Source organism: Halyomorpha halys, unplaced genomic scaffold, assembly GCF_000696795.3.
Source record: "Halyomorpha halys isolate HHAL.00 unplaced genomic scaffold, Hhal_1.1 Scaffold525.1, whole genome shotgun sequence".
Taxonomy (NCBI): Eukaryota; Metazoa; Arthropoda; class Insecta; order Hemiptera; family Pentatomidae; genus Halyomorpha; species Halyomorpha halys.
This window is the reverse complement of record NW_027107431.1, coordinates 370378-394226: the sequence shown is the minus strand read 5'-3', so window position 1 is coordinate 394226 and position 23849 is coordinate 370378. Positions and strand designations below refer to the sequence as shown.

Sequence of the window (23849 nt, the reverse complement as noted above, 5' to 3'; positions counted from 1 at the left end):
ACAATAAAATGTCTAAATATCGCCACAATGTAGTTGTTTTAATATTGATTTGTATTTAAGAACCTTTCAAGTATATTTATGTCAGTTTGTATACGTATTAGTGTCACTAAAATATATGGTATTCAACAAGAATCTTTCATTATTTTAGAATCTGTTTGTTCTTATATTTTAGGGGCAAAGCTTTCCAAAAGGGAAAACTTGAAGGAAATGGGCGATGTAACTTCAGGGATGGCCAGCACTGTGATTCAGATTTATCTTAGGGAAATTTTAGAGGCATTTCTTCATCCTCATCCTGCAGTAAGAAACTCTGCTTTAAAAGTTATTCAGCTAATTTTAGCTCAAGGTCTTGTTCATCCAGTCCAGGTAAGTTTTGTTGATTCTAAGCAATATATATATATATATATATAACCATAATTTTCAGTTGTCCAAAATTGTTAATAGACTGAGGATTCAGGTAGCTTAGGTGTGAGTTTGGCTCTGGCAGAAGATTTATTATATTTTCTATTAGCTGTTGATCGATTTGGGTCAGAAGACCCTCCTAGAGTGTGAGAGTGATGAAAGTGATGAGTGAGTTTCTGGTGCTTTAATTGTAATTGTGACAAGATAGTCTCCTTACTTAACTGTTATTCGAGGAATAACTATAGTAAAACTCTTTATTTATTCTGGGACGAATCCCTTTAGAATAATAATACAAAAAATAGAAATTAGGTTTTATTATCTTACAGAGCAAAAATCTATGTATAAAATAAATGATAACTGACAATAACAGAACATCCACTTAACATACAGTAAAGGCTGTAGTAATAGAGAGTAGAAAGCAAAAACTGCACCACCAGCAAAATCACATAATTAGGTCCAGACTTATCTTTCCTGTAAAATATTTAATAACAATGATTGGAGCTGTCTTTAAAAGGGAAAAATAATTACTTAAATCAAGCAACCTTGTAAAAATTGGCATTGTCGATAAAAACGTTTTTCCATTGTATTAAAAGCTATATTTTGTTTCCTCCTTTCAGCTACCTTGCTATATCTCATTCTATTGGATAGTAATAATAATAGTCTTGGCAATATAATATATGTATATATTATATATCTATATATGTTTTTTTTTCTGTGATATTAATTTTTATCCATATGAAAAAAGATTGTCCATCCTTCAACATAAAATAATAATAACAGTTTTGGCAAAATGTTATCATTATTTTAATTTATGATGTTATGTATTCTCATTTATTCGAATTTTTTGTTAAGGCATTTTTACTTTTTAACTGAAAATGATCCACCACAAATTTAAGGCCAGTTTTAATAAAAAGATATATAAATACTTGACTAATCTAAGCCAAGTTCCTGGACTACTCTATTTACTTTTGTGATTTGATTATGCATACAGTAAGACTTACAGTTGTCAGAACCTGTTCAATTATTAAATGAATTCTATTTCCTGTTTCATTAAGCTTTGTGTAAAATATTAAATTTTATTTAAATCAACATTTTATTATTATTTTTTTATTTATAAATAACAATTAGATTAATTTATCTGATGTTTTATTTAATAAATTGAACAGGCTATTTTCATGTGTGTATATATTTTTAGATTGTTCCCTATTTGATCTGTATGAGTACTGATGAAGACAAAACAGTCAGTAGCAGTGCTGATAAACAGCTTCAAGAAATAGAAAAAAAATATCCTGGTTTTATTCATATGAAGGTACTTATTAAAAATAAATTCATGTATATGTATATGCTTATTGTGTTATCATTAGATGAAAAAGTAATTGTTTCAATTAAAGGACTTCCTTTTTCTTTTATTTCTAGTGTTATACGTTTATTGATGTTCATTTAAAACATTTTAACTTAAATCAATACTTAAGTAGTACAGTAGATCCCTGCTTATCCATCCTAGTCAGGACCAATTCATCCCCGGTTAGGTGGGAGAGCTGATTCATCCAGTGTATATAAAAGGAAAAAACTCCAATATTAATTTAACTGGTGTTGTAAGAATAAAAATTGAAATATAATCCGAAAATAATTTTTGATTGATTAAAAATTAATCAAGGCCATAAATATGTTAGTATATGATGAAGTAAGGAATTTATTTGACCTGTTCATCATAGCTCTAATTTTTTTTTTTTTTAATATGTGATCATTAAGTGTACAAACTATCATTCCGTTTATAATTGTGCATTTTCCCTCTCCAAGATTTTTTGCTATTTCACTACTTAAGTTACTTCTGAAGAAGGTTTAACACAGCTGAACAGAAAAATTTTGTACACTTCCTAGGCTAAACCTTTTCCTTAAATTTAATAATGGAGCATTACCTTTTAACTAAAATGTTTCCTAGAAAATGCACCACTACTAATTGTCCATAATTAATGCATTTTTTTTTTTTTCATTTTCTTGTGAAAGTAATCAAGAATTTTGTTTTGATGATTTGTTGTTTATGTTTGTCTACATAATTAAAAGATTTACGAGAAAATATAAATTTAAAAAAATCCAAATGCTTTTTTTTTTTAATTTCACACTGCTGTCAAAAATTTGCTTTTTGTTATCCTCTTTAGTTTCTTACTTTGTTAATCCCTAAACATACATTGGTCAAGCTTTGGTGTTGTACAAATAACTTCCTCTTTTAGTATGAATAATTTAGTACTGATGACATTAAAAATGCTGAAATTATTTAACTCATTGGAAAAATTTAATTTTTTTTCTTTCTACTTCCAGTTAATGCGGAAAGCTTGTTAAGCAGGGTCCTGCTGTATTCTTATGTACCTTATGTTTTGAAGGAAAGTTTACTTAATGTTTATTTGAACCTTTTATTGATTAAGAATGATATAAATCTATGTTCTGAACAATAAATTGTTAGTTTTAATCTACCATCATATTTCTTGACTATGCTCACATAACGGTAGGGTTATACCGTGGTATTTTTATAGTCAATATAATAGTTACTCATACTTTATTTACAAGATGCAGACAAACCTTTTCTGTATTTTGTCTGCTACCATGTCTCAGACTGGTCGTAAGAACACTTCCTAACCTTATCATTTCTCTTAGACTTAAACTCCTCCAAACTACAAAAGTATTGCATCACTTGAGTTTTTATCTCTAAAATTATGCAACAGTCTAATAATAATAGATAAGTTAAGTAAGATCACTGTTTATTAATGTATAAAAGAGTTAATACATTTTATTTTAATTCCAGTCTATATTAATTCCCTCAGTTCATTTCATGTTGTTTGCTGGATGATTCTCTTTCAGTAAATCCTTTCTTTAGCTTATGTATTGTGTAAAAAGTGCTTTTTATTGTTCCAAAGTGAATAGACAATAACATTTTCTCACAGCAAAGTTTATCAGAGGTAATGGTAATCCGTTTAATTATGTTGCATGAAGAGAGAATCAGTCTGATGCCTTATTATTAACCATTCAATGGTCTCCACAGAAAAATGTTACAGAGCAACAGAAAATTTCACTTGGAGACCCATGTCAGGTCAGACCAATGTATTCAGTTGTTGTATGTTCTTAGAAATTGTTTCTCTATGGCCTGTTAAGTAAAAAAATCTAATTTAAGGAGTCTGGGGTGTATATATTTCTTTCATGATGGTTATAAGAAGGTTGAATGAAGTTAATATGAATGCCAGAGAATAGCAAGTACCAAGTCCAGACCTCAGGCCTAGGATATGATGGGAAAAGGTGTGACAAACTCTCAGGTTCTCGTGAGGATTTTTCATGAACCGAATGATAGCCCTGAGAGAATTGTGGGACAACATACCTGAAGAATTTCTAAACAATTAAATTTGTTGAATGCCTTGATGACTAAATAGAGTTATTAGAGCTAGAGGAGGAGTGACTGGATATTGTTATTGAAATGTTTTTACATTTCGGAGGAATTTGAAAAAATTGAGTTGAATGCCTTGATGACTAAATAGAGTTAGAGGAGGAGTGACTGAATACTGTTATTGAACTGGTTTTACATTTAGAAGGTAGTCGAAAAAATTGCGAGTGGCTTTTAACTGCGAAAAAGCAAAATTGCGAGTTGCTAATACACAGCATACTGATCAGTCCAATAGACAACATTAAATGATGAAGAATTAGTTAAAACCAGTTGAATACATTTTTTTAATTGATTTTTGTTTTTTTCTTCGACTCGTAGAGTTGATAATACTTAGCTAAAGTTTAATATAAATGGTGATGTAGGATTCCCAATGAGTCCAGAATAATGGTTTCCACCATGCTTTGAAACTGGTCCCTCTCAATGCCCATCCTCTCCAAAAAATTACTTGTTGCAAAAGGGATGGTTCCTCTACTTCGGAATCAAAGCCCTTTCACCTAAGATTGTCTCACAAAATACCTCTGTATATTTTCCCTGTAGGTTAAAAATACATTTTGTATATATGTCCTCATTCTCTGCCTGTATCACTCACTTGACACTGATCCTGATCATTCACTTCAAATCTTGTTGTGGGATCCACTAATAATGCTTCCTTTTCAGTCACATTATACACTAGAATGTCTATAAACCTTGCAGAGCCCTCTGTATCTACGCAATACACACCCTGAAAACATTTGTAATTTTTCTTCTTCAGCAGTTTGGATATTCTCTTCTTTATGTTATTGTGCTGGCAGGTAACAAGGAGCATATTGTTCGAACATTTTCCCAATACATGGGTTGGGGTATCTGACAGCAACATTTGCGGCAGAGGATTCCAACATCTCCGTTCGCCTGGCCACCGGTTCCCAGTTCTCCATGAAGGGGAGTGTAGTTCACATTTAATTTCATTGCATTTGTCCATTCGGAGCCAGGGAGTACCTCCCTGTCATACATGAATCTATTAGCCCATTTGTTTGATTTAAAGTGGTGACTACCTATGGAAATAGGTATGGCAGGGATGTCATTTGCATTGGCTCCAATCGTCAAATGACTTCTCTCTTAGGTACTATCTAACTTTCCTTACAGGGAGCGATGCTTCAGTACTATTTGCATCAATGCCTTGTAAATCTACACATTTTCTAATTTCATCCTCAAAATCAAATATTTCCTGGAACAGGGTATCCCTCATTTTATGTAAATACAAAAATTTAATTTTTGTACCCTAGCTTACCCTTTGTTTCCTTTATTGTTAGGGTTGTGTCCTTTGCTTTGGATGATTAAAAATTCTTTTTTTTTTCTGAAAATTCAAAGTGATCCTTGACCAGCAGTTTATATATGTTCCTCATAGTTATGATTTTGCACACTTGATAGGCATATGCTCCTCATTAAGGAGGAAACTATCTATCAGGCATGCGTTCTTCTTGGGCAGTGGTTCCCAACCAGGGTTCTACTAGCCTCTTTCACTGGTTCTGCCACATAATTACCCATTGCAAATGGGTCAATTCACGTCAACTTAACACCGTTTTGAACCTTACCAACTCCCACTACTGGTCTTTTTAGTATTTTATACTTTTTCACAAATTTTTTATTACATTCAAAACTATAAACTTTCATTTAAGTATACATTGGCTCTTAGCTTAAGGACAGCTATAAGACAACTAATATTAAAATTACAATAAAAAAGAGGGATGAAGATATTTATTGAAGCAATTGAGGTATAGTATTCAACAATAAATGTTGAAGCCGGTTTTGAGCCACTTTAGTTGGTAGAGCAAAAAAATTATATTAACAGACCTTTTTGGTTCCTACTCAGGATCCTTCCTGAAGGTGGTTTTCATAATTTAGTTAATTCTTAATAATTACTTATCATAAAAAAATTCTCTGTTTGTAGGTTGTATCAATTATTTAAAATAACAAAACTTAATAAGGAAACAATATAAATGAAAGATTTTCCTGGTTAAATAAAATAATGATAAATATTAACCCTATCACTCAGAAAATTGGCATGTCATATATTAATCTCGATAATAGCTATAGAAATTGTAGTTTATTTTATTACTAATATTTTATTTGAATCAAAGTTTTAAATTTGAGGATACTTGAACTAATTGAGCATGAAGTGACTGTCCAGCAAACAAATATGGTTTATTTCATTATTTTAGTTGTAATTTTACTGCAGGCTAATATTGCTTATTTGATTTAATTGTATGTTTTTTTTTACTGTCTTTTTAGGCCCAAGCTGGTATCAGATTGTCTTACAAATTGCATAAGATTTTGCAATGTAATGACATTGTACGTGGTTATCGGTTGAAAGATGGTGATCTCATACCAAGTGCACTTAATGGTTTTCTTTATTCAATTTTACGTACCAAGCAACAACGAAGAGCTCTTGTTATGTCAATATTAAAACAGTTTGATGAGCAAGCTGTAAGTATATATTATTTGGTCATATTCATTAAACTATATTTTTTATTAATCTTAAGTTCTCATATAATGTTAAATATTTTTTCTATAAAATATGGTATATCCTAATTAAAATAAAGGTTTTTATTTACTTTGAGGTTGTAGGTATACAGTAAATACTAGCTATTTAAATATCTACAATTTTAGATATTTTCACTATCATTATCATATTTTTATATTTAACAATGGCTTTCGCATTTCAGAAACTTAGCCTGCTCCAAATGTTGTATTTAGCTGATAATATGGCATATTTTCCTTACCAAGTTCAAGATGAACCCCTATTTATTATACATCACATTGATATAATTCTATCTGTGACAGGAACAAATTTGTTGCAATCATTTCGTGAGGTAAGCTAGAAATAACTTTCTTTGTTATTATGTTACTTCATTTCAAAGAAATAACCCTTAATACTTCTGTATTCAATTATTGATGTATTTAGGACAACGTTTCAGACTAGCCATCCATTATCGATTCCTATATATTATTACATTAAATATATCATCAACTTATATATAAATGATGGACCATTTGTGAATTAGAAGGTGATGTTCCAGGTTACGGCCAAGAAAAGCAATTAAGAAATAGTTTCAACTATTTCTTAATCGTTTTTCTCTACCGCTATCAACAATTAAGAAATAGTTGAAATATTTCATAATTGTTTTTCTCTACCGCTATCAACAATCAAGAAATAGTTAAAACTATTTTGTAATTGTTTTTCTCTACCGCTATCCGGACCAATTCCTTCTAATAATATCAACCTTTATATAAACTCCTGAAATCTTAATTATTAATAAATTTTAGTTTAACAATATTGTATATTATCAATAATTATTATACCATTTGAGAGAAGCCAAAATTATTTCTGCATATTTTCCTTACGTCATTTCAACATGTATTTTATTATCTTGTGTCAAGGATTCGTTCAAGTATAAAATATGTCTGTAAATTTTTTGTTATTTTAAAATTGATATTACTATAATTCTAACATTTAACAGAATGTATTTTTTACTATTATTGGCTTGAAATTTTTAATTTACTTGTTTTCTTGCAGTCTATCCCCTTGTCTAGTACATATTGGACTGTGCCCATTTCATTTATTTGAAAGATATTTAACCTAATTCAGCCCTCACTAGTTAGCACCTTATTAATTTCCTATCCTAGGTCCATATTCATAAATATTAATTTTGTTTATGATGTTAACAAAATATTGTTTTTGTATCTAATTTGAAATTTACCACTTCTTAAATATTTCTAGTAATGTATATAGATTTTGTTTATGTCTAGTGCTTCCTGATTTTATTATCTGATGCTATACTTAAAATTTTCACTTTATTGAGATCTAAATTGTGCTTAATTTGTATGCTGTTTCATCAATGCTGTGGCATTTATGTTTTGGGGATAATTACGTTCATTTTATGTTATTTAATTCTATTATTTTAGTTTTGAAAAGTTTCATCTATGTAATATTTATTAGTGCATTTTTCATTACAGTTTTCAATTTTATCTTTCGTGTTTATGATGTGCTTACTCAGTTTATTATTATTTTATAATCCAAATTTAACATTTTTATAATTCATATTTGTCACTTTTTTTTTCATCATCTGTGATCCTAGAAATATATTTTAATCTGTAATATTTTTGTAATATCTGATTTTCGCCTATCTTCATATTATTTTTATCATAACCTTTTTTTTTCTTTTATTCCTTCACTTTCTTTGATTATAGTTTAAAATTACTTAAATTTTGGATTTTCTCAACAGATGATTAGTTTAGTTTATTACGGTTCCACTCTAGTATAATATTGTATAATATAAACATATAATATTAGCACTGCTTATGGTGAAATGTTTAAAAATAGCTTATTTTTCTTACCTTTTACCTGTAAATAAAGCTAGAAACACCAAGATATTGAGACAAAATTATTTTGATCTGACTAACATGAATATAAATGTGATTTAAGAGAAAAGATTTAAGTTATATAAGCTATTTATTTATTTAATGTGTGTGTGTGTGTGTGGACCATGCTGAGGACCTTAAACCACAAAAGGTTGGAAAACCGGATATCCTGCATGTGAAAATAGCTATCTATAGACTTAAAAGAAGGAAGGGTAAAAGGATTAGAACTATTAGAACTCATCCTGAAAATACAGGAGGAAGACAGGATACCTGAGGACTGGAACACAGGCCTATTCTGCCCTATCCTGAAAAAGGACTCCATGTATGAGTGTGGTAATTGTAGAGGTATAGCAGTCCTTCCAGTGGCCTTTAAGATAATAATCAATGATGAGTAATCCGAGAGAAAAGAGTCAGGTTTCGACACCAGTTATTATGAGGCTAACACTGAAAACTTAAAAAAAAAACAAAAAAAAAAAAGACCGAGAACAAACACAACTAAAGAAATGATACTACTTTATTGTCTTTCTTAATGATCCTCCAACACTTTCATCTCCTCCCGAATGTCCCCATTACCCTATTTGCTCTCCCAGTCCGAAGCGATTTGTTCGGAGAACCTATAGATCTAGAACCACATACACAGTGCTTCCCACCACCGCCTCTGCCTATCAGAGGCACCCGTTCCTAGTATACCATCGCTATTTTGCTAAAGAGGTCAATTATAGTTACCTATTTGTAGCCCCTCCAGGTGAACATATCTACCTGCAAGTCCATGAGTGGCGTATTCGCCATCGGTGTTTCCTCTTGCATCGCTTTCAGTGGCTGCCTATCATATTTGGTACTCAAGCATAAGTCACACTTACTAATCGTTTCCTGAATCATTCATCGCATGCCCCACCAAAAATACTGACGTTGAAGGGCCTGATACATTTTATTCAGTCCTTGGTAGTTGGTCTTTCCCTGGTGGTACACCATGGTGACCTCCCTCCGTCGATCCTCGTCTTGAAGGGTTTCTACCATTATTGTACAGAGGATGAACGTTCTATCTACGCCTATTTGTTCCACCCTCCAGAGCCTCTTAATCTTTTTCCATACTACCTCGTTTCCCACGTATAAGTGATATGTTCACCCAGCTCTGGACACATCCTTTAGGGCACAACATATCTGGTCGTCTCTGACCCCCGGCATCGATCAAATAGTAGTTATCGAGTTCTTCCTGTATTTATAGAAATCGATCTTCAATAGCCCTGAAGTTCTGGTCTTCCAGACAATCTGGTGCATTCTATCATTAACGATCTTTATTTCCTTTATCTCTGCCGGCCAGTTCTCAGTCGAACTTCCGTCCCCAGTTAACACTTCACCATCGTCACATCCTGCTGTGCTTTGTGTCTCTTCCTCTCCTGGGGTTCACTCCTGCAAAAATTGTTGTATGTCCCCAGATATTTGTCCCTGTTCCTCCTCTATGGCATTGACAGTTATCACATGGGTCAGCGATCACGTTCTCCTTCCCTGGTTTGTACTGTATTAATATGTTATACTGGCTGAGGAGTTCTTTCTATTGGGTTACTCTAGCTGAGGACTCCTTTAATTTAACCACCCATTGAAGGGACCTATGTTCGATATATGCACCCGAAATTTCCTCCCAAATACATATGTGCGAAAATGCTCAATGGTCCCCGCGATTCGCAGTTCTCTTTCCAGGACACTATATCTAGTCTCTGCATCCATGAGCCACCAGTCAGTCTCTGCCTTCACCCACTTTGGACTGTACCACCCCCAACACGTAATCACTCACGTCGTAAAGAGTTGTTCACCAACTCCCAGTCGCCACTCTCCTGGCACCCTCCTCAACTTTCTAGTCTGGATCTTCTTCCCCTCTCCAGGTTTTACATGGTCTGTGTTCTACTCTCCTGGGGTGTACCCTCTGAGTGTTTACCTCCACTGGTTCTCCTGGACTGAACTCTGCGCCGGTACATGTATGGACACTGATTTGCTACAAGCCCCTCATTCCCGTACTCGAAGCATTTAGTGTGTGGGGCATTGAGCCGCAAGGTGTCCTACTTTCCCACATCCATGGCACCCCCTATCTTCTCTCCCAACTCCGTTTCGAGCCTTGTTCTAGTTTGTTCTTCTTTCTTGCTGCCATATGCCTCTTTCTCTTCTTCCTCCTTTGTGTTGTTCTGTTCTGCCCTCTCTCTTCTTCTTTGTTCTCTTCTCTTCCATGGTGTCCCCATAGTCCTAGAGCATGCATACGATGCTGAGTGCCAATTTCCTTCATCGGCCTCCATCCTCAACTCCTTGTCCCTGGCGCTCACATCTATTATCTCCTGCACGCGCATACTCAGCGAATTTACTCTCAGGTATCAGGCCTTCTTTTTACTTGTTTCCTGGGCCAACTGGACCTTGAATATTGTGTCCAGGAAACTCATCCACCACTGCACTATCTCGGCACTGTGGGTCTCCCTCATTTTCTCAGTTATCAAATTGAATTGTTCCAGCAGGACTGCTGCATACTGCCCATTGCTCTGCATGTACTTCTTCTCCCAGAACATATAAAATATGTCCACCAGCTATGCAGTCTCTTTATCAGCCTGTATCTGATTCAGGATGCTACGTTTAGTCCAGCATACCAGAGTGGCCTTCAGAGCAATTGCATCATTTCTATCTAATAATTCTTGGGCCACTTTAGCCTCCATCCATTGCATAATCCAGTTTTTTTAGAAAAATTTAAAAAAACTTGTAAAGGAAAAGAGCCGGTTTTTAACATCACTTAAGTGAGACTAGTACTGAAAACTAAAAAAAAAAAAAAAAAAAAAAAAAAAAAAAAAAAAAAAAAAAAAAAAAAGCAGAGAACAAACTCACACGACTGCAGAACTAATACCACTTTATTTCTTAAAGTGGTATTACTTTATTTCTTAAAGCTTTCTATACAATTTCTATGTTGGATTAATTTCTATGGGAAAGTTAAGATTAAAACCAATAGTATGCCTTTTCATGCCATAACTTATGTATGTATGTATATATATATATATATATATATATATATATATAACTAATAATTGTGATACATTAGAACTAACTTACATAATTTTTAGCAGTAATACTCCTTGTAACTAGAACTAACTTGTGTGAGTTGGTTAAAGTGGACAGTATTAGTTGCATAAAAAACTATGATAAAAAACAATAGACATGACTGGAAGCAATAAAATCTCAAAACGTTGTCACATTAATTGTTTTACTATTGATTGAATGTTAAGCCCATTGAAAAAAAAAATAGAAAGAAAAAGTTGTGTGTGTGTACAGAGAATTTTTCTCTAAAAGTTTTGAAATTTAGGTTTGATTTTCTCTGGATCATAACAGTTCCATGTGGTGTATCTTCTGTGGATATTGTCATTTTCTTTCCTTCTCTAGTAGACATAACTCTAGAATTTCCAATGGAATAGAGTAATTTTTTTTTTTTAATGGATAGTGATAGTAAAGGAAATTTAAGACAAATTCATATCAGCTATTTTTTTTTTAACTGAAGCATCCTTAGTATGGAAATTGCCTAAACCTCAAACAACTTTTTGTGGATTTCGACAATTTCTTGGCCAACCGTGGAAAAAATTTGATATGCCCAAAGAACAAAATTATTATACATTTTATATGTTTAGATTTATACAAATACAATTATTCCTTTTAGAAAATAGTATATTCTTGGCCTTTTTTTTTTAAATTAATAAATAAAAAATGCTTCTCTTAATAGGATAAAATTAATAATTGGATCTTTTATCCTAACATTCAACATACTTTCCTTAATCCCCACTCATAAATTGTCAAAATTTCTCTACCATCTACTCAAAAATTTCTCTACCTACTCCTTTTAAACATTCTTGAAACCTAATCTTGACTTCTTGCACAAATTGATTTCCTTTTGAAGTTTCTTTTAAATCTCTCTAGATTTAAATTTTCAGAACAAACATTTTTTTTTGTCTCTTGTTAATATAAAGTTTTTGAAAATAATTTTTACTATTACTTCTCCATGATCTATTAATGTTAACCTTTTATATTATTATTATTATCCAAGTAACCCTATTGCTAGTTAGGCATATTTAAAGTAAGCATATCATCAATTTAATATTGTCTTTAAATGTTACATAATCGTTTATTATAAATACATATTATGTGAAAATTTAAAACTTGAAAACAAAACAGTAAATAACTAAATTATTATTTCAAAATTTAGGCTCTCCTTCCACTGCATCCTGAGGGCAATAAAAATAATGAAATTGAACTAGATGAAGAGGAGGATGAAGATGAAGAAACACTATTGTCTAGGCTTCCTGAGGATACAACACCATTGCAACATTGCCTTACAGCTTCCCAAGGATGCCTTCTGTTACTAGTTTTGAAACAACATTTGAAAACTATGTATGGCTTCAATGATGCGTGAGTATTAGAGGTTCATTTCTGGGCTGTAATTGTTTCTTATCTAATTTTTAGAAGACATAATTTGAGGTAGGAGTATACTCTTTGCTTAATTTCACTTCTTCTCCGGCTTGAAGCTCTTGGAACTACTCAATGTGGCAAAAATCTAAACAGAAATGTCCTAATTGATAACGCGATTATTTATTTATACAGTAGAATCTGAATATATTGATTAATTGCATGTATACATTCAATTTTCAGTTGTATATGCATTATATAGATATTTTATTTGTTTCTTCTTGTTAGAGTCAAATTTTTAAACAAGTATCTATAAACTAAAGAAAATCCTCTGTCGACGTTAAATAGTAAAGAATGTTAATGATATCCTTTTTCAGCAGTATATTTTGTTTTGCTGTGATGGTTTCAAGGTAGTGGAGTGGCTGGATAATTACTAGCAGACCTAAGGTCAGAAACAACGCTAGAATGTGATGTTTCATGAAGTCCACATGATTTCATGAATGCTTATCAGAGAATGTCTATCAGTGGGGGAGGGCATATGTACCTTTGAAGATGCTTGTATCATAATGGGCTTGTTTTATTTATATCATCTAAATACCAGCATATTTATGAATTCAGATGCAGTCTCCATTCCAAATGTGTTAAGAAAACCAAAACATGGTGAATCAACCAATTCCTTCCATTGATAATTAAATGAAATTAAATTTAATAGTATAAGTAAAAGGAGTAAGAAACCTTTTACTGATGATGCCATTAGAGCATTAATACTGAACAAAAAAGTTATATAAATTTAAACTAAGATATCAGTTTTATCTATAACCTAAGATATCTACTATAACCTCCGGCTCAAGTTCTCTTGTTAAAATCATTATGATTGATCTGCGACTCTTGAAAAATCTCATATAGGTGCAAGCTTATTTACAGGCTTCATATATTCCCATGATTGAGCCCTAATTTTTACAACCTGCACTTCATTTTTCTCTGGGTAATATGCTCTAAAAACGAATGAACCAGCATGGCTTAAGGGTCCAACACCAACACCAAATCTCCTACTTGTAGCCATTACAATCTCCCACAATTAGCCATTGCAACTTTCCTGGCTGCCACAGAGTCAATGCTATTTTGTGAACTTAATAGTGAATATGATTTCTCCCAGTGTATGTCATATGCTTATTTAAAGTAATGAAGAAGTGGTCTATTCCAATTTGGTATTCTTTATTATTGCCAATTTGATCCATGATTGGATTTACCTTCAGTAAACTATACAGTATATAATGAGGTGTTGATAGTTCACTGTAGATAAATATTTGGAGAAGATGGACAGGGAGGGAGGGGGGTTGCGGTGCGGTCAGCAAATAAACAAAAGTATTTATTCATGCTGACATTTCGACCTGAGTTTCAGATATTCATTAGAACAACAACCATCATTCAGAGAAACATAAAAAATTTAAGAAATACTTAACAAACAAATTTGGAAGTATACATAGCAATGAATTAAATAAAAACTAGTTTATTAGAAACAACAATAATAAAAATAGTCAGACCTCCCCCGTTTGATGGAAAAAGAGAATTATCCCTTCTTCAGGGAGTTCATTTACGGGTGGAAGGAGGTGGTTGGCCCCACTCATTTCACAATGGGAAGGGCTTGACCGCCCTAAAATCGGCGAGCCACCGGGATAAGAGAAAGCTGACCCAGACTGAGACTAGGAGGGTTGGACCAGCCTGGCAACTGCAGGAGGACCCAGATGGATGCGTACCAGCAGGACCTACTGGACGGATGCAGTGGACAAGGTGCAGCCCCATTAGTAAGACGCTCAACCGAGTGATAGGCTGCACCACAGTAAAAAGTGTTCCCAATAATAATTAAAAGGAACCCCCCTAACATTGTAATTGTTATAATAAATTTATAAAAGAATGAATAAAAAATTTTTGATTTTTGGGAGGAGTGGAATGCGAAAAAAGGTTTGATCACAACATAGTAATATATGTAGCAATTCACTCAGTAACACCTGTTACTTGCACAACCATATTGAAAATTAAAAAACTCCGTTATGTTTACTTTCATTTTCCGTTCTCTGGGATATAAAGCTCATCACTTGTCATTGCTTATTACTTTTTTTTATTTATATTTGCTTTGATTTTATGTATATTATATCTTTGTCACTTACCAACTGAATATATATATATTTTTTTTTTTCAGTAAAATCACACAATATTCACCTACTGAAAGTGCAAAAACCTATGAAAAAAGTGTGACAAGAAAATGTAATGCCAAGTTTAATCCAAAGGTTATCATACAAAAGCTTATGATGGGTACGCCTCCAAATCAGCTTGATGAAACAGCTAGAAGATCATTGGTTTCTGAATATTTAGAGGTTAATACTTGTTCCTAAAGAATTTTTAACTGTTATGTAAAAATTTAAGCAAATTTATTAACATTTCTTCTATAACATCTTCATTCTAAATTCCCAAGATTTAAAGGAAGTTGGGTTTACTTTATTTATATTTGTGATTTTATTGAACTCAGGGACTTTGTTCCATTTTTATACAATAGGGTATTTAAGGCTTGATTGATACACTTTTTTTTTTATTAGTGTTTTGAAAATTACAAAATGAAACTGGGTAGGTTTTTTTTTATACTGAATCCTGTTTCTTTTGTTAGTAAAGAAGACTTAATTAGCTTTTCCTGTTCTCAGTGCACTTAACCCTGAAATTTCCAGTGGAAAGAGATATTTTCAATGCAAGATTCTCACTTACAATCAAATTTTAAATCTGTAACTTTTCCCTATCCAATGCATCCTGAAGGTGGTAAATGTCTAAAATTGCATACAATTTCTTCATGGTTTTTCACGATTTGTGCGTGAATAGTGCAGAAAATCAAACATAGTAAAGAACATAAATCATTTAGGAATTCAATTTCTCGGAAGAATGCATCATCATAATTGATTGAGAATCCACCATCGCTATAGGAATTTGATTCTCACATTATGATTGAAAGATTTTTGTTTGTTATATTTGTTGATTTTTCATGCAGATTGCAAATTGGCAAAAAACATTAAAATAATGTGTGCAGTTTTTAGTAATTAAACCTTGGATGCATTGTATCAAAAAAATCTGACATAAAATTGTTTTAAAATTAGGTTCTCTATGAGAATATTTTATTGAAAAAAATCCTTTTCCATCCAAAAATTCCAGAGTTGTGTGCTGGAGAAGAGCTGTAAGAGGTTAAAATGTCTACTACCTGTCCTTTTATCTTATTGAGATTCTAATCCGAATGGTGCTAGAAGAAAAAGATGCTATCAACACCGGAGCAGCAAAGAATGATCTTAGGTTCATTTTTGAAACAAACTCATCCTCTTCATTTCCAACCACCTCTATTCCCTAACTCTACCCAATTACCGACCCATTCATCTCAACACCTCGGTTAAAAACCTTGGAGTAATTTTTGATCTCCGCCTTCTTGGAATAAACCTTTATCCTAGATCACTCGAAAATCCATTACTATCAAACAGTTCCAAAGGTTTTGTGATTCTATACCCTGCAAAACCCATCAGCTCCCTTATTTTCCCATGGTTTCACCTGTGTGGTGAATAGCCAGTCAGGCAGGAGATAAGACTTATAAATTATTTCTCTACTTTCTCAACTATCATTCTACCTCATATTTTTTTTAATTAAGCTTGACATAATTTTTTTTTTTTTTTTTATATCTCAATTTCAATTATTTTATTGTTATTTTAAGCCAATAAGTATTTATAAGAATCAATTTTGGAAATTTATTATTTTCATTCGTTTTACGATTTTATTATTTTAATATTGGGGCGTGCATCAGAGCACCTGATTTGGAATGTTGTGGGTTTGATTCCCAAATGGGGTAGTTTTATAAGATTAGGGCCATTCATAGCCAAGTGGTTTAAAGTGCAAACTTTGATTGGCTCATGACTGCAGCAGTGCTGGTTCAAATCAGGCCTTAGGGTCGACTTTTATTTCTGTGGTGGTCCCACGAAATGAAAACTTGACCTCCCACCATTGGTAGAAGAGGGTGGTACCCTGTAGATAACCCCCCTCCTTCCCTGTGTGTCAGAAATGAGCAGGAAGAAGGGGGTCATATAAAAAATTAAATTAAAAGGTTTGTAAGTGTTAAGTGTGGTTAATAATATTTAAATAAGAAGTTATAAAACCTTTAATTAAAAAAAAAAATTATTTACAGAGTTTTTAAATGACCTTATTAGTATTGTTACTGATTTTAGTTTGTTTTGTTTCAGTTTAAAAATCTGATTAATGATTTGGATCCTGATGATCCTGATGATGATGATGACAATACTTCACCTCAGAAGTCATCTGATGGTACTCCATATTCTGGAAGAGTGCGTGAATTCATTGCAAAACGGACAGAACAAACAAACTCTGATCAGCAAGCTGGATCACAGTCAAATGTAAGAGCTTAAATTTATTCATGTCAATATTTTGTAACTATCAAATATTTTTCTGTTTAGAAAAAAAACAAAACACAGGAAGACAACAGATTTTTATGCTCCCAAGCTTGGTTCTTGTAAAATTAAAGATAGACTCTGATGTGTATTTAGGTTATTTGGATAAATAATTAAATTGGTTTTTAATTCTTATTTCCAGTTTGATTTAATTAGTCTTTATATGATGTTATTAGAATGTTGGGTAGATCAGTGAGTAAGGCACTGTACTTCTATCACCTAGGCCTGGGTTCGAACCTGGCTGTGGCTGATAATCATTTTATTGAATAAAAATGGTGTATCATAACATAGCAGTACTATGTTTCAGGTGGTTTAGTTCTTGGCAGAATAAAAATAGAATTATGTTTGGTGGATTTATGTTAGTGAAAAACACTCCTATCAACCATATCTTGAACTATTTACTGAGAGTTAATTTTTGCATTAGTAAAATTCATTTTGCAGGTGTTTTTCATGTTTCCAATAATTCTCTCTTATCTTTGTGTTTCCTGTGGAAGATGGCTGGAATTAATTTTTAAAAAAAGATACTATTTATGATCTTTGACATCATTGCTTTTAAATAAATATTATATTAGTAACGGGTTAATTCTCTTTTAGGATTTATTAATTTAATTCATTGTATTTGAACATAAAATATTCCTCTTCAAATTTCAAATTGTATACTCCTCTTTTAATTATTATAGTTGATATTTTTTATTTTATAGGATGGAAGCAATAATACACCAACTGTTCCCAAGTTAACACTTATTGCTACAAAAGGTCTTGTTAAACAGACTAAAAGCCGCAAGACAGAAAGACATAAAAAACATCACCATAAAAGGAAGAAAAAATACAAGAGTAGTGAAGAGAGTGAAAATGACTATAGTGACCCTGACTTTTCATTATGAACATTCCTTAAGCTATGTGATATATCGGGACCTGAAGTTTCTTTATGTGAAATTATTACTGGGAGGAAATTCACTGATGCACTAGGATATGGCACGTACTTCTTTGAGCGAGAGGGGCCAACTGGTTATGATTGTAAATATGTTAATGTTATGATGTTCTTCCGCAAATGAAATGGGAGTAAAAAATTATCATTAATATTACCTGTAATTAGGTGCTGGAGGCCTTATAATGTAAATTTTTTATGTTGTAATTACTGTCTTTATTACTCTTAAAATTAAGCATGCTCTAAATGGAACTCCTATTTCTAATTCAAGTTGGAGCACAAATCCTCATAGAATTATTTTTTTAATTATTTTAAGAAGATTAATTTTGTTGCCACTACTTTCCAAAGGCCAGCATTGCAACCTTAAGATTATTTATATAAAAAAAATTAATTATTTTTCCCAAATTTGATCACAAAATCGGCACTGCATTTGTGAATTCAAAGTCCGCTGTTGTTGAAATTTTTATTTATCGTGTTATAATTTGTTAAAAGTTTTCGAAGGCCAAGCATTGCAACCTAGAGATTATTTGAAAAAAAAAAATGTTAAGTTTTTATTTTTCCAATGTTGATTACGAAATTTCTCACTCAATACTAAATATGAATTATTAAATTTGAATTTATTGATGTTGACATTTCCTGTTGTTATGATAGTAAGCATTTTTATTCATCAAAGCTTTTTAGAAGATTAATTTGTTATAATTTTTGCCACCTTGTTTCAAAGGTCAATCATTGCAACATGATAATTGAAATAATAAGTTGAACTATTTTTTTTTCTAATTTAGTAATGAAATTTATTTACAATACTGCATATTAATCTATAAATTCGAAGGTTGATATTACAATTTCTTTCTGTTTTGATAGTTAAAATTTGTACTTATTAAAGCTTTTTTGAAGATTAATTTTGTTACCAAGGTATTATTAACATAAAAAATGGGGAAGTATTTTTCAAATGTTGATTACCAAATTGGTTAATCAATAGTAAATATGAGATAGTATATTTGAATATTGATGTTGAAGTTTCCTACTGTAATGATTGTAAACATTTTTATTCATCAAAGCTTTTTTGAAGATCAATTTTTTTAATAATTTTTGCCACCCTGTTTCAAATGCCAATCATTGCAACATGAAAATAATTTAAATAAAAAGTTGAACTATTTTTTTTTCTAATTTGGTAATGAAATTTATTTGCAATACTACGTATTAATCTATAAATCCGAAGGTTGATATATTGCAATTCCTTCTGTTTTGATAATTAAAATTTGTATTTATTAAAGCTTTTTTGAAGATTAATTTTTGTTACAAAGGTATTATTAACATAAAAAATGGACAAATATTGATTACCAAATTGGTTAATCAATACTAAATATGAATTAGTAAATTCTAAGGTTGGAAATTCTGAAATTTTTTATGGTTTGATATTTATTTTTTTATATTATATTTATTTATAAAAAGAGTTATTTTTCTACATCCCTTTGGCACTATCTATAGAAGGGCAAAAGATTATTGCACCCTTATGATTTTTAAGACTTAAAAATAAAACAAATACTTTTCCAATGTTGGATAAAAAATTGCTTTGTCGTAATTAAATATGAATTAGTAAATTATATGATTGATAATGTTGAAATTTGGTGCTGTTTGTTATTTAATTTTTTTTTTTCTTTTCTTACTTAGTTTCAAATATTGTTTAGTAATTAAAAACTTGATTTGAAACTACCCTATGAAAAGGTTTGTTTGTTCAAAGTTAATGATTTTTTTTTTATAGCCTATTAAATATGTGATTTTCTAAATTTATGATTAAATGAAAATATGAATTTATAACTATTTTAAAAATAGTTTAAGATTTTGAAGGACCGTATCTCTGCCTTCTGTTTTCTATTTTTAATCTGAAATAGTGTGGAGATTTCTGAATTCCAAATATCAATTTCTTTGGAATATTGTTCGATTGTATGTTTGTTTTTTTTTACTACACTTCAAGTTGAAAAGTATTTGTTATGCCAGCAGATAAATTTATTGAAATTACATTTTTTTATTATTTAGGCAATAGTTTTTTTTTTTTTTTTTTTTTTACTGAAGTGAGTGGTCATCAAAATTTTTCATCGATAGCTTACTGCTAGTAACTTTGGTTAGTTTTTTCATTTATCTAATCTATTTATGTTATGGAGTTAATTACCTTTTCCTCTTAGTTGATTTTTAAAATATTTTCCCATAAGATTGGTTCTTTAATTGGATATATGCTTTTGTGACATTAATTGATTAGTAGGTTGTTTAAGTGATTAGACATTTGATCATATGTATGCTTTTGTGACATTAATTGGCTATTTAAAAGATTGGTTATTAATTGATTAATTGGTTGTTGAAATGATTGGTTCTTTGATTGTATGTATGCTTTTGTGACATTAATTGATTGGTTCTTTGATTGTATGTATGCTTTTATGACATTAATTGGTTGATTCTTAATTGATTAATTGGTTGTTGAAATGATTGATTCTTTGATTGCATTTATACTTTTGGGACATTAATTGATTGGTTCTCAATTGATTAATTGGTTGTTGAAATGATTGGTTCTTTGATTGTATGTATGCTTTTGTGACATTAATTGATTGGTACTCAATTGATTAATTGGTTTTGGGACATTAATTGATTGGTTCTCAATTGATTAATTGGTTGTTGAAATGATTGGTTCTTTGATTGTATGTATGCTTTTGTGACATTAATTGATTGGTACTCAATTGATTAATTGGTTGTTGAAATGATTGGTTCTTTGATTGTGTGTATGCATTTGTGACATTAATTAGGTAAACAAATAAATTTGTTTCAACTACAATTCACATTAAAATAGAACTTTAAACAAATATAATACCTTTTTAAAAAATCTGTAATTTATCAAGACCAAGTAATATAAATCACTTCCGATTGGGGGAAATTGATTTTTTTTTTATGTTAATAACTCATTTCTCTATTAAAAAACATTCTCTAATGATAGGAACCAAATTGTAGTGTTTGGTACTTAAGGGGTTTAGTCTATATATATATTAGTATTACCTTGTTTTTTAGCAGTTTATTTCACTTATTTATTATAATTTACTTGACAATAAATTACTTATTACTTAATATTTATATTTGCCGATTATAATCTTGTGGTTTAGGGATTTATTGCAATATGTGTCATTTTACTGATTTAAAGAAAGTTCCTGGGAATTTACGAACTTAAATGATTTCAGTATTCAACATTGAAAAAATAAAAAATATTTTTTGGGTCCATTTGCTTTATATATCTTATATTCTATATATTAAGTTGTATTAAAAAAAAATGAAAACAAAACAAAAAAACCAATAAATAAATCTCCATTAGTCAAACAGATACTGAAAGAAACATTGAATACTTCAGAAATAGAATTGTTTACTTACCTTTTTTTTCTCTTTTTCTTTTGATGTTCTTGTTTGTGGTATGGTTAATGAAATCATTGAAAATTAATAGAAATTGATGGTATTCAGTAACCTTTCCTACAAAATTAGTGGCTAACATTTGTCTTAGTTCATTTGATTGTACCAGATATAATATACAAAAATTAATTCTCTTTTCCAACTTAAAACTAATAATTATAAATATATTCAAATACTTGTTATTGATTAAAATATTTTTAAATTACTAATGTTTGTATTCATATTAAATATTAAAATGTTGTTTATCATTATAAATAAGCAATGTCTTTGATTCTGCTATAATTTGTTACTTTGAAATCAAAATTTTATGTATATAAACTAGAGCTTTATGCATGCTTGTTTCTGATATATATATATATATATATATATACACACACATACACATACATACAAAACACACACATACATACAAAACACACACATACATACATGTATAAAGTACCAGTTTGTTACATATGAATGTGTCAGGGCTAATCTTGTGATGAAATATATGATGCCTGGTTATATAACACTTTAATAATTTATTGTAAAAGTATGGCTTCAAATTTTTAAAAGCCTTTTTCCATCATTTCAGTGCTTATTCATGGACATTTTTTGTTATGATTACACTTCTGAGGATGTTTTTGTCTTTTGTGTAATATTTATTAAGATGATGAAATAGTATTTATCATATTTAATCGTAAAACTGTGAATGCTATGTTATATTATTTACTTACATTAAACAAATGTGTATTAGTGTATGCATACATTTTTCATTACTCAGAGATATAAGTTATTTGTACATTAATATATTATCGATGACAAGCTATTGAAATGTTTTATAAGCGTTTCTAATGCAATCTTAAGGTTGATTAATTTGTTGTAAATAAAAGGGAACTGCTTCTTTCTATTTTTAATAAAGGAATAAGTATTATTGCTTTGTTTTGAATGTAAATAGTAGTATTAATATAATACTAATTGTAGGTGTATTTAATTTTTTTAAACAAAAATTACTAAAATATTTTATATGATTTATTTTCCAGACTCAAATTGTTTATATTTAAAAAATAAATAAATAAAATGATTCATTTTTATGTAGAACAATATATTAATTGTGTGTATAATGTTATATTTTTTTAGTTATTTATTATTTATTTATTTATGTAATGATTTATTGAGGTTCAAAAGTAACTGAATTGGGCTCAAACATTAAGATTGTAAATATATGTTTAAATTGTAAATTTGTGTGCCAGTTGGCCCATATGATGTCAGTTCTGTACAATAGTTGTAAATTATATTAGATTTTATAGATATATATTTATATATCTACATTTATACATACATCTATATATATATGTGCGCGCACACACACATTTTTACCTATGCATGCACACACTTACATAAATATAAATATATATATATATATACACACACATACATACATACACACACACATATTGTATGTTTCTTTTCTGCCTTTATGATTTTCTTTAAATTAGAAATGGTGTTAAGGATTACATACTTTGTTTTCTGAAATGATTATTGTGGACTGGATATTGGTTACTGTAGTTATTACAATTAGACTGTATCTTATTTTTTGGGTTTTTCTTGGAATCATGTTCAAGATTTCAAATTTTCACATGGTAATGCAGTGAAATGATGTGCTTTTGTACCTATAACTGTTACTTGTACAATTTTATTTTGAACACTATTCTTATTTTTATATTTCATATATCTTATTCAAATATTTTTTAGAAATTTCATTTTCTAGTAACATCATTTCTAAGCATTTTGTGTTTTTTTTAAAACAAATTGAAATGAAACTAAATTTGGACTTTGAAAACTATAGAATGTCACTATTTCAATACATCTTTAAAGAGCAGCACAGCACTACCCTAAAATTTAATATTTTCCTTTCATTAAATTGTTGTACTTATTTTTTAAAGTAAATGATTAATTAATTGGATTCAATTAAAGAAAAATTCATTATTCTTTGATTGTTATGCTGTTTGTTCAATGTTCATTTAAAGTAATTCCAGCTTTAATATAATATGCGATAAAATTCTCTCTTGATGTTTTAAATCAATGAAATAGATTTATTGTAAATTTGCTCAATTATTCACTCACATATACATGTTACACTTCATGATTACAAATTTTTATTGAATTAAAAAACAAGGTTTGAATTTTTTGCATTAAACTTTTGACTTTTATATTGTCTAAAAAAAATTGTATTGATGAAAAAAAAAACCTTAAGAAAATTACAAATAGTTATGTGTGAGTGTGTGTGCGCACATGCATGTCTATGCGCGTTTCTGTTTGTGTGTGCTCACAAATATACAGACGGTGATTATATATATAC

The 23849-nt window shown here is 30.3% G+C and overlaps 1 protein-coding gene across 1 annotated transcript in view; it reads left to right on the top strand.

The window, feature by feature from the left end:
• Nipped-B (Nipped-B cohesin loading factor) overlaps positions 1-18280 on the top strand; it is a 69846-nt gene extending 51566 nt beyond the window's left edge. Inside the window, exons 28-35 of the mRNA XM_014425642.2 lie at positions 173-363; positions 1595-1708; positions 6098-6292; positions 6532-6678; positions 12450-12652; positions 14850-15024; positions 16912-17082; positions 17838-18280. Of these exons, the coding sequence (XP_014281128.1) occupies positions 173-363; positions 1595-1708; positions 6098-6292; positions 6532-6678; positions 12450-12652; positions 14850-15024; positions 16912-17082; positions 17838-18020 (1379 nt within the window). The 3' untranslated portion in view covers positions 18021-18280. The remainder of the gene's footprint in view (positions 1-172; positions 364-1594; positions 1709-6097; positions 6293-6531; positions 6679-12449; positions 12653-14849; positions 15025-16911; positions 17083-17837) is intronic.
• The last annotated feature ends 5569 nt before the right edge of the window (positions 18281-23849 follow it).